The sequence below is a fragment of the Polistes canadensis genome, unplaced genomic scaffold, assembly GCF_001313835.1.
Source record: "Polistes canadensis isolate GaletaPanama2010 unplaced genomic scaffold, ASM131383v1 scaffold_18, whole genome shotgun sequence".
NCBI lineage: Eukaryota > Metazoa > Arthropoda > Insecta > Hymenoptera > Vespidae > Polistes > Polistes canadensis.
Window position 1 is genome coordinate 364,818 of NW_014569565.1, and position 13,565 is coordinate 378,382.

The 13,565-nt window shown below is 37.7% G+C and overlaps 1 protein-coding gene across 2 annotated transcripts in view; it reads right to left on the reverse strand.

Annotated features, from left to right (window-relative positions):
* Positions 1-780: 780 nt before the first annotated feature.
* LOC106793763 (protein slit) overlaps positions 781-13,565 on the reverse strand; it is a 367,043-nt gene continuing 354,258 nt past the window's right edge. The window contains exons 6-30 of one of the 2 annotated variants that reach the window (XM_014760952.1): positions 13,187-13,258; positions 12,859-13,072; positions 12,402-12,565; positions 11,763-11,834; positions 11,582-11,653; positions 11,419-11,490; positions 11,157-11,300; positions 10,866-11,029; positions 7,706-7,856; positions 6,875-7,021; positions 6,636-6,779; positions 6,258-6,421; positions 5,548-5,749; positions 5,354-5,425; positions 5,197-5,268; positions 5,038-5,109; positions 4,792-4,955; positions 4,328-4,547; positions 3,324-3,633; positions 3,012-3,225; positions 2,444-2,905; positions 2,147-2,356; positions 1,889-2,038; positions 1,472-1,611; positions 781-1,250 (exon numbers count right to left, since the gene is read on the reverse strand). In XM_014760952.1, the coding sequence (XP_014616438.1) occupies positions 1,164-1,250; positions 1,472-1,611; positions 1,889-2,038; positions 2,147-2,356; positions 2,444-2,905; positions 3,012-3,225; positions 3,324-3,633; positions 4,328-4,547; positions 4,792-4,955; positions 5,038-5,109; positions 5,197-5,268; positions 5,354-5,425; positions 5,548-5,749; positions 6,258-6,421; positions 6,636-6,779; positions 6,875-7,021; positions 7,706-7,856; positions 10,866-11,029; positions 11,157-11,300; positions 11,419-11,490; positions 11,582-11,653; positions 11,763-11,834; positions 12,402-12,565; positions 12,859-13,072; positions 13,187-13,258 (3,955 nt within the window). In that variant the 3' untranslated portion in view covers positions 781-1,163. The remainder of the gene's footprint in view (positions 1,251-1,471; positions 1,612-1,888; positions 2,039-2,146; positions 2,357-2,443; positions 2,906-3,011; positions 3,226-3,323; positions 3,634-4,327; positions 4,548-4,791; positions 4,956-5,037; positions 5,110-5,196; positions 5,269-5,353; positions 5,426-5,547; positions 5,750-6,257; positions 6,422-6,635; positions 6,780-6,874; positions 7,022-7,705; positions 7,857-10,865; positions 11,030-11,156; positions 11,301-11,418; positions 11,491-11,581; positions 11,654-11,762; positions 11,835-12,401; positions 12,566-12,858; positions 13,073-13,186; positions 13,259-13,565) is intronic. The other variant, XM_014760950.1, reaches the window with a different exon arrangement.

The window sequence follows — 13,565 nt, forward strand, 5'->3', positions numbered from 1 at the left end:
CTTTTTTTTTTTTTATGTATTTTTTTAATTATTTTTTTCTTATTCTTTTTCGTTTTATTGCATATTCGATCCAGAAGTAAATTATTTCTGGGTATATACCCGACGTGTAGAATTAACGTTAGTTGAGTAAAAGACGAGACACGTTGAAAACTATTATTTATCATGCGTAAATATTACGTTTCGTTTGTAATTCGTTAATACTCACGAGTCTTACGAACCATCATTTTTTTTTTAAATAGTGTGGTCACATTACGTGCTCGGTTAAATATTCGCGACTGCAAGTATATATATGTGTGTGTGTGTGTGTGTGTGTGTATGTGTTAAGTGATTGTTTGCATTTTATTCGTCACAAGCACGCGCGTTTTCGTATTCACAAATCGTATCGTATTAGGGATGAAAATGATGCGTGTACGCTTGCATCCTGTTCCCCTCTTCTTCTTTTATTATCCTTCCCATTATTAGTTTTTTTTTCTCCTACCCATCCTTCCATCCCTCGTTCCACACTTATGAATCCTTACAATCCTATAATAATACGTTTAATACCTAATATGCGTTAAACTGCAATATGTATGCGCATGGCTTATTATTTTTTTTTTTTTTAAAGTTTTCCCTTTTAATATCGATAGTCCATCATACTTAATATTACGTACAATATACTTTTGCTTCTTCTCTTTATCAATAATAATAATAATAATAATAATAATAATAATAATAATAATAGTAATCATATTAATAATATTATTATTATTAATAATTATAATTATAATATTAATAATAATATAATAATAATAGTAATTAATAATTAATAATTAATAATACATATCACACTGAGCCGGCTGTGTGTGTCCATCTTAGTTTTGGCCCGCACTGTTCTATGTCACTCTCACTTTCAAAGATCTCCTGCGTTTTATTTTGAAGGTGCGTCGAAGATAGGCGCAGTTACTTTATTTATTCTTCACCTAATCTAATCATCCCTTTTTTCTTCTTTCCTTCTTCGGCGCATCTTCGAATGTTCGGGGATATTTAAAAGATCGATAACGCGACATTTTGGATCGCGGGGTTTCCTTGTCAATGATCTCGTTGAGTCTCGATATACTGCTACGATGATGTTTGTTGAAAGAGAGTTTGTTGCTTGCTCGACGAGATGTGGATATTACTACTTGCTAGTAGCACTTTCTAGTGCAGGTGCACTTACGAACGAGGTCAATATCTTTTGTGTATCGCATGCCATCCGTACAGATCAGCCGAACCTGAAATTTAACAATTTGACAATTTTACATAGGAGAAATATAAGTAAATGATGTTCGAAATTTGATAAAAATTAAACAACGTTCACTTAGATCTTAGGATTCAAACTTTACTACTGTATTAAAAATAATATATCATTTCGACAGTTTAGGAAAATTTGATATCGATCGAAAAAAAAAAGAAAGAGAGAAAAAAAAAAGAGAGAGAGAGAGAGAGAGAATACCTTGCGTCGTTTGGTCTTTCTTGGTAAGCAGCACGAATTGCCGCAACTTCCCCAACATTTGGCAAGTCTCACAGGTCGTCGACTACGGCATCCGTTTTCGCTGTAGTACTCCTTCGTGTGCTCTTTACGACACGTTGGCGCTGAAACGGAAATGAAAAGTTTAACTTAGATCATCGAATGCCACCAGCATACTCTAAAGTTCCCATCCCCCTTTCGAAAAGTCCAAAACTCGAAATGCACCACTCAATGAAATTCGTTCTACGATTATCTTGTCTCAATCATGAAACGAACGAACAAAGGAGGGCCGGGGGTAGACCTTTCACAAAGACCTTTTATAAGAGTCACGAGAATTTACTTCCTAATGATGTCTGTCATGAAAAATAAAAGGTTTCAATTATGTAGATAGAATAGAATCACCTTTTTCGCAATATCGCCCGTGCCAGCCGGTCTGACATCTGCAGGAATAATCATTCCCAAATGGCGATGGAACGCATTGTGAGCCTTTTTTGCACTCGTGGCTGGTACAGGGATCGGAAGTCCCTGTGATTGGTAGCGATACGACGATATCTAAAAGTTAATCGAAAGATTTCAGAACAAATTTCTATATATTTGAATCTTAACTTTGTATGAAAAGTGTAGAGGGAGATAATGAAATAGAAGAAATTTCAAAGTTACCGGAATGTTCGCGAGGAGGAGGAGGAGGAATATGCTCCTGTGGCAAAGTATCCTCATTACTGCTAACAGCAATGCCTTCGGCTTCGATGACGTCTCGTGCTTCATCAGCTTCCTCCTCGTTAGAAGCACATCCAGGAGTAACACGATGCCTCTTGGCTGCGTTACTAAAGTCCACTAGCTTGTGGTTGATCCACATCTCAGAGATGCAACCTATGTTGAAGGATTAAAGTTCGTTAGTTCGAGGTTCGATCGATTCGATAAAGGATACTCTAACAGATTTAACGATTCGGTCATCACCTTGGAAGCTCGTGACGTTCCTTAAACGGAACTCTGTAAGGGCTACGGTGGCGGCGTCGGATGTAACACCACCAACGTACATCGGCGTGGTGAGCTTCAAATATTCCCTTGGGCCCTCGTTTATGATGCTCCTGGCTGGACCGCGATCGACCCTCATCGTGAAGTTCTTCTTAATCGCCAAAAGTTCAGCCATGTGGGGTTTACCGTCGGAGACCATCTCGTAGCTATACATCGTTGAAGTGGGATAATTTCCAACGTCATAAGAGACTCTAACGCGACCGTTGAACAATTCGACGGCTATGTGCTCGCCATTTTGACCGTCGTATAATAAAACCCCGTTTTCCTGCGTGGTCGTAAAGACGATGGTCACATTTGCCTCGGGCCTCGTGCGTAGCGGCTCTAGCTCGACCAGCGAGCTATTGTCCACGAAGCTCAGACTCGTCAGGTACTCGCATCGTTTTCCTACATTTCATTAAAATTTTATATATGTTTATACTGTGTTCTTTAATCGAACTACACACTACATTTTATATCTCGATTTAAAACCAAAATAATCTTAAAAACGTACCGGTATAGCCGGGGTGGCACTGGCAAAGATAGTCCGCGGCAGAAGCAGGAGCTGGCTGAAAGCAGGCACCATATTGACAATCGTGATGAGCACACGGACTCGTTTGCGGATATAACATGGCTGTTGATGGTGCAATCTCGCAGTACCTCCCAGTATACTCCGCCGCGCACTTACACTCGTAATTGTTTATGCCGTCGATGCAAGTAGCACCGTTCTAAAAAAGAAAATAGTTAATTCGATCGAATAAGGATGACACATCGTGAAAAATGCGTGTAAATTGTAAATTGAAGGATGGGGATTGAGTTGTCGTACCTGGCACATATGATCACCGCAGTCATCCAAGTTGGTGGAACAATTAAGGCCGGTGAAGCCGATCGGGCATTCGCAGCTGTAGTGGGTCTGGTGATCGACGCATCGACCCCCATTCTCGCAGGGGTCGTGCCCCTTTGTGCAAAAGGGTATTTTCGCCTCGCAGTATTCTCCCATGAATCCTGGGGCGCAGTCGCATCGATAGGCTTGGACGAGGTCGACACAGGTCGCGTTATTGGCGCACTTGTTGTTCGCACAGTCGTCGACGTTACTCTCGCATCGGAGTCCCTCGTATCCGGGGGCACAGTCGCAACTGTCACACACGGACTGAACGTCAATCGAGAGATTGAGCTTGACATTCGGTCAAGCTAGATTCGTCAAAACTAACGTCGCTCTTCGGGGCTCACGTGCACGTCCCGTTTCATATTCTACTCTTTCTATATTTCTTTTCTTTCTTTCTTTTCTTTTTTTTTTCTCTTTTTTTTTTTTTTTTCTTTCTTTTTTCCATGATGGCGATTAACACACTCGTACAAAAATCTACGAGGCTACTACTGATAAAGCCTAATCGATTCAAAATTACAGTTTCATCGTCACTATACTATCATGCATTTTAAACTACTTTCTACCAATTGTTCTTAATCACTACTTCGTGTCTAATTGACGTATCGATCGTTCAAATTGAATTCTCGATACGTCTTAATGATTATTATCATTATTATTATTATTATTATTATTATTCGTTACGCATTCGTAGGAAGCAGCAGGCTCGTTTTACTCATCAGACGTTTTTCTAAGATATCTACTATCGATCGATAGAATAGACAGAGATATAGAAGAGTTAAAGGAATTCCGTCCGATAATTACGTAATCCTGTTGGATGATCTCGCGCGCCGACAGGATTAGATATATCGACGTCGAAGATAAACTCAACTACGGGATAACGAGCAAGGCTAAAGTCGACCCGACGAGCTACTGACAAACTTGAGAATAGTCTAGCCGGTAAATACCTGAATCTTCCTTCCTCCAATACTTTGCAAGTTCCGGTGTTCTTGCAAGGATTTCCATAGCACGCGTCAATTTTATGCTGACACCTGTCCCCGTGATATCCTGGCGCGCACTTGCAACGGAACTGCCTATCCGGAAGCGCCTCGCAGAGTCCTCCATTCTGACATGGCGCGGTGTAACACAGGTCGCACTTTGCCAGGATCTCGGCTGGCTGTTGCTTGGCTGCGCGGAAGAAAGGTCTACGATTAATGAGCAATTTTAGTACCGTACCGAGCTGATGGGCCAAAAAACCACGAACTAAACAGACTGATCGCGTTCCACGATTCAAACTAAAAACACCGTCACGACGAGATAACTAAGATCGTTGAACAATACTTGGTCAAGACAAAATTTACATTGACATTATAAAATCATATTTCTTGACAAAGTTGTTCCCGATCTTCATACGTATCGATGGGATACTTACTTTTACAATAAAACGCATCAGGTGGGGTAGTTAAAAGAAGTTTGTCTCTCATATTTGGTGGATCCAAACACTTGGCTATACCAGCTTCAACAAAATCTTTCTTCACCCATTCAGCTAACCAACGCATACTGCAGTCACAATAGAGAGGATTCGAACCGAGTGCACTGGAAAATGAATAATAGTAGTCATAATCGTTCAAATTCCAATTATTATCGAACTTTTTAGTATCCCGTTGAGTATACTTACAGATGAGTTATCAATTTCAAATCCTCAAAGGCACCTTCGGGAATCACCGATATGTCATTGCCATGAAGAGAGCTGTCGGAATGAATATTATCGATTAACGCTTTTCCTAATAGCAAATCGTATATCTCTACGTAATTAAACTAGATCGATAAAACTCACATCATACGTAAAGACTTTAATCCTGCTAGAGCATTTCTTTGCACACACTGCAATTTGTTGTAACTGATGATTCTACGAATAAAAATACGAAGAATGAGTATAAAGAAATCGTTGGGAGATCTTTCCAAAGAATAGATTAGAAAATGTGTCAACTTACAGGTGCGACAGCTTCGTGAGATTCCTAAAGGTATCGTTTGACAACATTCCGATCTGATTGTTGCTCAAATCGCTAGGAAAAAAGAAACGAATGGAAAAAGAAGGTTAGTACACGTTGGTGAAAGTTAACTGAAAAAAAAGAAAAAAATGATGGCAAAGAGAGAAAAAGAAATATAAAGAGGAAGTTTTATTTACAGCTTGGTCAGAATCCTCAGGTGGTTCAGTCTCTCCGGCTGGATGGTCTTAATGCCGTTCTCGTCCAAATACAACTCCGTGGTTTCTGGTGGAATCCCACGTGGAATTTCCGTAAGCTGAGCCCTGGAACACCTCACCACTGAGCCGGCGCAATTGCACTGGGGTGGACAGTAATCGTCGCCCAGGCAGCCAACGCTGTCGTCTGATGTTCGTAAAACGAAACGGCAATCGTTAATGAAACCCTTTAACCCGCGAATTACCGCGGATAGAATAAGCAAGAGAGAACGCGTAGAAATGCTGATTATGCAAATTAAAACGCGCCTCGGTAATTTCATGCAAATTTAAGTAGACGATTATTAAGTACTTAAATATTAATAAAAAACTATCTTATACTTTCGTTCTGAAACTTGATGATATAAGATTAAAAAGAAGTTTTATCTACCTACCGTTGGCCACTCGTTCGTTCGTTCGTTCTTTCGTTAACGCAAATAATTATTTTATGCAAACTTAACAGATAATTATTATCTGTTCGAGAGTACGTTATTACAGAAAAAAAAATGAATAAGGAAAACACGAATCGTTCTTTGATATCTATTTTACACTAGGTTAGAAGAGAAAAAAGATAAAAGAAATTGTTCAATCCGGTTGTTTCAAAAGAGTAGTCCAACGACTAAATAAAATCTAGTAGCTTGTGTAAGAATCATACGTACTGTTACATTTGAATTCGTGATGTGGAATATCTTTAATGACGGCGTCCTTGAGTCGCGGGGGATCGTGACAACGACCGGTCATTCCTGTCATATCTCGTTTCCTGAGCCATCCGGCGAACCATGCGAGGTGACAATTACACGACAGTGGATTGCCTTGCATGTTGCTGGAAACGCAAAGCTATACATCAAACTCACGACTCGAGTAACTCGGAATCATTAGAATTCATGTATTTGCGTATATACGTAGTATGTATATCTTTTAATATGTATAGTTCGTTATCTTGGAAAAAGGATCTTGATAAGCGGAAGCGCACACGATATGCATACGCTTTTAAAGATAAATCCTATGAGTAATATCAATTAATTATTAACGCTTACATGGCACGAATGTGAGCCAATCCGTCGAAAGCCCCAGGCATCACGCAGGTTATAGCATTTCCGTGGAGATTCAAGCTCTTCAGATTCGTCAGACCAGTAAACATTTTGTTGTGAACCTCTCTAAGTCGATTGTCGGACAACAATCTGTGAAGAATAAACGAAGAAAATTCATAAAATAAGATGAAGGGGAATACAAAAACGAAAGAAAAATGATTATCGAACGTTCGGTGAAAACTTACAGGTCGGTGAGCTTGTGTGCTCCTTGAAAAGCAGACGCTTCGATGCGTGAGATTTTATTTCTCTTTAGATCCAGATGCTGCAATTCCGGAAGCTTTTGGAATAACCCATCCGCTTTGATCTTGTCCAACTCGTTGTTACCTAACAAACTGCATCGAGAAAAGAGGGAAATAATAACTCGCAATATTTTCTCTTTGACCTTTTCACATTAATGCGGACAATTAATTAATATTGAAAGAGAAACAACGTTAAATTAACTAATCATGTAATGCTGATTTATTAATCGGATAAAATAATTGATTACGACTAATAACATGAAAATGATTATTTTTATTCGTAGAAAGACAAATTTGCAACAAAAATAAATTAAACCAATCGGTAAAATAATTTCGTTCGATTATACACGTCATTTTCAATATATATATATATCTAACAACGATAAATAATATTGAAATAAAAGTTGCAAACAGAATCGATCAATACAATTGATAGAAACTGTAACATGTAATAATGAATTTGAAAATGTTTAACAACTACAATTCATTCGTTAAAATTCAACGTGTCTCTCTCGGTTATAAAACATTGCCCGTATATTCATGTCACGCGTGCCCACATGGGTAGTAGAGATATTGTGGAAAATAGATATGATAATAGTATTTATCTTCATTTGAGTGTCACATATCTGACATCGATATTAGTCAAGTATTAGCGAGAAAACGCGTAAAACAACTCGCACAGAAATATTCAGCGATATTCAGTGTATATTACAAAAAAAAAAAAAAAATACTGACTGAAATTATACGTTGCGAGAGAGAATGTAAAGTGATACTTACAGAGCTGAGGTGTAGATCGGTAAATCTCGAGGTATCGAGGTAAGCTTCTTACCGGAACAATCGATAGTTGCACCGTTGCATGTACAAGAAGAAGGGCATGCACCGGGTAAAATACATTCACCAGCCCTTTTAGTCAAAAGTTCTTCGTCACCTATAAACAAAAAACTCATTGATAGAGTCGAATTAACAGTTTTATTGCCTGATCTATATAAATATTCTAATTTTCATTAAAACAAGGTATCTCTCTGCTCGTTAAAGTAGAAGCGATGCGAGTCTTTTATTTACTCATGAAACGAGCAACATACGATTATTTTGTGTATACCTACCGTGTATTTTATGAAGTTTCTCTCTCTTTCTTTCTCCCTCTATCTCTCTTATTTGTGTCTATTTTAATGAAATATTAATTTCTGCATATGGTAGAGAATAAATAAAACAAATGTTAAATAACGTTTCACTTTTAATCTCCTCGCTCGCATCACTCCCATCATTGTCGAGTGAGTTACCGTATGCAAATGAGGCATTTCGTGATGAACGAATGATAATGATATTTATTGATAACTATGTTGAATTGTCGATAGGATGATACCCCTTGATAGATGCTTAGTGAAATTTATTCGTTGTCGATATACCAACACAGTCAAAAGGAGAAACGTTGAATGTAATTATATGAGAGAGAATGAACGTGGTGAAACGATAATATACTGATTTAATACATTTTAATAATTAACAATCATGCCTGGCGACATTGCAAAACTGGGATCGGCCGGGCATCGCTTGTAGGAGAACGTGCCCGTTCAATAATTGAGTGTTTAGCGGCACACGTTGGGCATTACACATAGTAAATATGTTTATGCATGAGAGCACGGCTATAGAGAAATGATTCATTGTCGCATTATACCTCTACATTGTGAATTAACCGAACCACGATACGCGTTTACGCGGACGCGAAACGATATCAGTAATTTATCGTAATACATATAACGATATGTTGTTCAGAAATAGGGAAAATCGATTCGTAGAATAATTTCTTCAATGAGCTACGATCAATATTAAATTGGATCATTGGTTTGAAAGTTATCAAGCTTTTATACACGCTTGAAATCGAAATAGAATAAGAAAAGAAAGGAAAATGTAAGAAATATTGTTATACTGTTTGCTTCTTATTTTTCTATATATATATATATATATCGAAGATCGAAAAAAGTATTTTCTTCTTTCGATAAAAATCGAAAATCGTTCGACCGTGGTCACGTTATTTGCCGAGGAAATAAAAGAACAACTTCGCAAAAGATAGTATACTTTCTCTCCAAGGATTCGAAGGAGGCGTTTGAACTGGCTGCTCGCCTTCTTCTTGTTTCTTGTCTTGAATCCTTTCGTAAACCGCGTGCGGCTTTAGCGTAAATTTTTACTATGGCTCGAGCGGAAGTTACGAAAGTTCCTTTCAAGTTTTACGCCCGGAGCGTAAACTCTCGTTTAGAGAAATGCACGTAACAAGAATACCCCTTTATACTTTGTAAAAGGGGTAGGAGACAAGGGCACATATGTGTTTCCGAAATGTTTATTCCCCGGCGTCGTTTTACTTCCTCTGACCTCTTCATACTGAAAAAGAGTAGCTCTATATATATATAATACGTAATACATATATATAGTTATCCGTACACGTTTAGCAAGAATCTACAAGTATGTACATACGTACGGAACGTGTGTTTTTCAAGATTATCCTGTGTACTAGGCAAAGTGCATTTGGGATAAACGCGAAACCGCGAAAGAGGAGAAAGAGGATGGGTGAAAACTTTTGGCTATTATCCTCGAACATATACGGCGTATTACCGTGGCTCTTTATTCGAAGTTTGTATATCCACTCACATGACGTAATCCAAAGAAAATAAATAAAAATAAACAAAATTTAATTTCTAAAATAGAAATTATATCATATATTTATATTAATTATATAAATATATTAAATATTATATTATATTATTATAAATTTCTATATGTTAGAAATTAATTACTTTTTCCAACGACGACTTCCATTTAAAAATGAGTTAATTTTAAAATCTTCGTTGAAGCGTGAAAAGTATGAAATTAGAAGCACCGATAATCCGATAATTACAGTTAACATTGAAATGATATTTCGTTTGTCACTTTGCGTACAAGTTTGAGAGAAGTAAGTATATTATAAATTAATGAACTCGAAATGTGGCCGAGCAAGTCGCAATAAGCGCATAACAATAATCATAAATGTCGACGGTTGGTCCTTATGAGAAGGATAATATGCTAGCATAATAAATAAGCAATCGGTTGAGAAGCGTAGAGAGACAGGGATTCTGCAGCGATGCATCCAGTAGCAATTACACAGGCTCGACAAAGTGCACGACATTAATCAAATGAATCCAACCGTGGCTACACCTGTACGGATTGGCCGATCATCCAGACCGGACGTGCCGACAACTACCAAGAAGAAGAAGAGGAAGAAGAAGAGGAAGAAGAAGAAATAAAAAGAAAATAAAGGTCTTGGCGCTGGTTGCGTTGCAAGATGTATCGAAACGACGCCAGACGTAAGATGAAAAAAGACTGTTTCAAGAGATGCACCATGAGACTAACGAAGGTACATCGAGCGTAATATCAGCGCGGATGAAAGCATAAATCTAAATCGTACATCGTTGGCCATGGCCAAAGGCAGAAGCTTTCGCGAACATTACTCTTCGACGATCGTCTAATAGCACACAGATTAGAAAGAATAATTATTCTTCGAGATTATATAGATGACAAACTCGTTTCGCGTTTTAGAATTTTAATATTTCTTCAGTAAGCTTGGTAGAGATTTTAATTAAATTATTACCCTGTAAAATATACGTAATATCGCGTATTACGATCGATGGTTAATTCAGTATATCAGTTTAGTTTTCTTATATTGCATTAGTTCGAAACGTTTCTATCTATTGAGTGTGTTCGATTAATATAAACGTTAACTGGAAACGAAACTTATTATGCTCGAGAAATGGAAAAGCGTTATTAATGAATGTTAATGTAATTCTAATGATGAAGAGGGGTGGGGGGATAACAATGCGAGATTTTAGTTGGGAGAAGCTACCGACCTGTATACACTGTCCTCTCGAAGTTTTAAGAAGAGATACCGAAAAGGTCGAATCGTGCTTACCCTTACATTTGAACTTGTCGTCCCGCATCGAATCGATCTTCCGCTTCTGCGTCCTCTTCGGCGATTCACATTTTGCACCGGACGTCTCGATTGGATGTGCGTGAAGATAGACACTCAACCATCTCAAGTTGCAATCGCAGATGAAAGGATTTTTTGCTAGATGCCTACGAAAGAAATCCCCATTTCTTTTTTTCTCATTCATTTTTTAACCATCGTTATTTGAATAGATAATTGAATTGAATGATAAAATAAATAATTATTAAGATAAACGCTAGAGAGAGAGATACAAACAGTGTTTTGATACTCCGCAGATTTGAGAAGGTTCCGTTCGCCAATGACTTGATATTATTGTCGTACAAAGAAAGTAACGTGAGGTTGTAAAGATCTCGGAAAAGGTCAGTCCTTATGCAAGAAATTTCATTAGCGTTTAGCAAACTGGAAACAGAAAATATATTGTTTTGTTAATAATTTAATGCTGTTGCAATAATTTCATTGAACAATCAATAACCATGATGCCTAATTAAAAATCATTAAACGTAATACAATCACTCACAGTAATTGCAAATTGGAAAGTCCTTGAAAGAGACCACCTGGAAGGTCACTGATTTTATTTCCATAGAGAACTCTGAAATATGTAAATTTCGTGTTATACGTATTAACTCATATTATTATCGAGTACGATAATACATATGATATATAAAACTTCGAAAACTTACAAAGATTCAAGTGACTTCAATCCGTGGAAAGCATCGGAGGCTACTTTTTGAATTTGATTATTGCTGAGATCGCTAGAAAAAAAAAACAGAAATAAAACAGATGAAAGAAAATGTTAAACAAATTTGCATGATTTATTCAAATGTGAATAAGCAGATTAATCAGGAATAGTTCTATACTCACATTCTGCGTAATTTTCTATAAGGTGAAAAGGCCTTAGGTGGGATCTCCGTGATACCATTTTGTTCCAATCGTCTGAAAAACGACCAATGAACATTTTAGGAGATAAAACAACAACAGCAACAACAACAAAAGATGAACAAAAAAAAATAAATAATAATTTAGTCATTCTTCATTTGAACTATCGTTCCGTATTATTCTATTGGTTTCGATTGGTTGCCGAGTATTATTAGAAGCAAAAAAAAAAAAAGAAGAAAATACAGATTTTTCGCACCGCTCCAGGTAAATTGGCACCACGTCTGGCATCGCACGTTCGCCGAATTCGATTTTCCTATTTTATCCGATAGCGGGTGTGGCGCACCCGGGAATAGGGATTCTCTATATTTTTTTTTTCTTTTTTTTGGGGGCGGGGGGAGGGGGGAAATTTCAAATCAAATTTTTTCTTTCTTTCGTTCCAATTTGTGGGATATAAAGCGCATCATCCTTTTGATACTTTATTCACGAAGAAAAAGAAGTGTATAGATAAATGGATAAATGGATGATAGAAATAAAAATAAAAGAAAAATCGATAAAGCGAGACAGAAAAGTTTCGGGGCTCGTTGTTATGTTGAGTCAGAATGGGTAAAGGTTTTTTTTACTAACAATTCCGTGGTGTCCTCGGGAAGATGGGTCGGTACTTTCGTCAAGGAATTCTCCCGGCAATCGACGATTCCGTTGGCGCATTTGCAGGGATGCGGGCATTGCGGTTCCGCGCTGCATTCCGAGCCCGCTCGTTCTACCAAGCCGGAGCATTTGAACTCGTGTTCCTGCAACCAAGAACAGCAAAAAATAGAAAAAAGATCGCAATGTTTGAGTAAAAAAAAAGAAAATAATATTCTCCTCCTCCTTTAATAAAAATAAAGAAAGGAATGAGAAATACGGAAAGTTAAGCACACGTTTCGTTTAGTTCCAAGAGAAACTATTTTCGACTTTTCCAATTTTTTGTTTTTTTTTTCTTTTCTTCTTTTTTTTTTTCTTTTACGAAAGAGAAGCAAAAAAACTTGCATATTTTTCGATAAATTTTTTTATCTTACAAGATTTCTTCCGATTTTATTCGTACCTGTAGGTCGGTCAGACTTCGTTCCTTCAAATGTGCCGGAGATGAGCAACGTGTGTGTTGTCCGAGACGAGAATATACTCTCAAATGTCGAGAAAGCCAAGCCAAGTGACAGTCGCATGCGAAAGCATTATCGGCTAACTTGAGGGTCCGTAAATGGGGCAAACCGGAGAACATTTCTTTTCCAAGCGTCGTTAGTTTGTTGTTGTTTAACATTCTGCGAAGAAAGATAGCAAACTTCGTTTTATCTTCCAATATTCTTTTGTTTTATCTCAAGTACGAACAAAATAGTTCGTACTCGAGTTATAGCCATTTTCATTGAAAAACTTACAAAATTTCGAGTTCCTTCAACTCTCTTATCGAGTATTCGTCGATGCACGTCAGCACGTTGTTATCCAATAAACTGTTGAAAGTCGATAAGGAACAAAAAAAAGGGTTATAATATGATCATGAAAAGTGAGACTCTTAGGAGTACGCGCGCAATGCATAAAGTTAACGGAAAAGGATGGAATTTCAAATAGAAGGGGATTCGAAACAGTTTAACTATCGAGTTTGTTCGGGGATGCTTGCTTGGTGTTGCACCGCGGAGCATTCAAGCAACTCCTGGACTTCCTGGAGTGAACTAGTTGGACGGTAAACGATGTAGAGTATTACCGAACGTTAATTGAAATCACTCGAGGGACGGTTACACGACTTTTCGATTATACGCT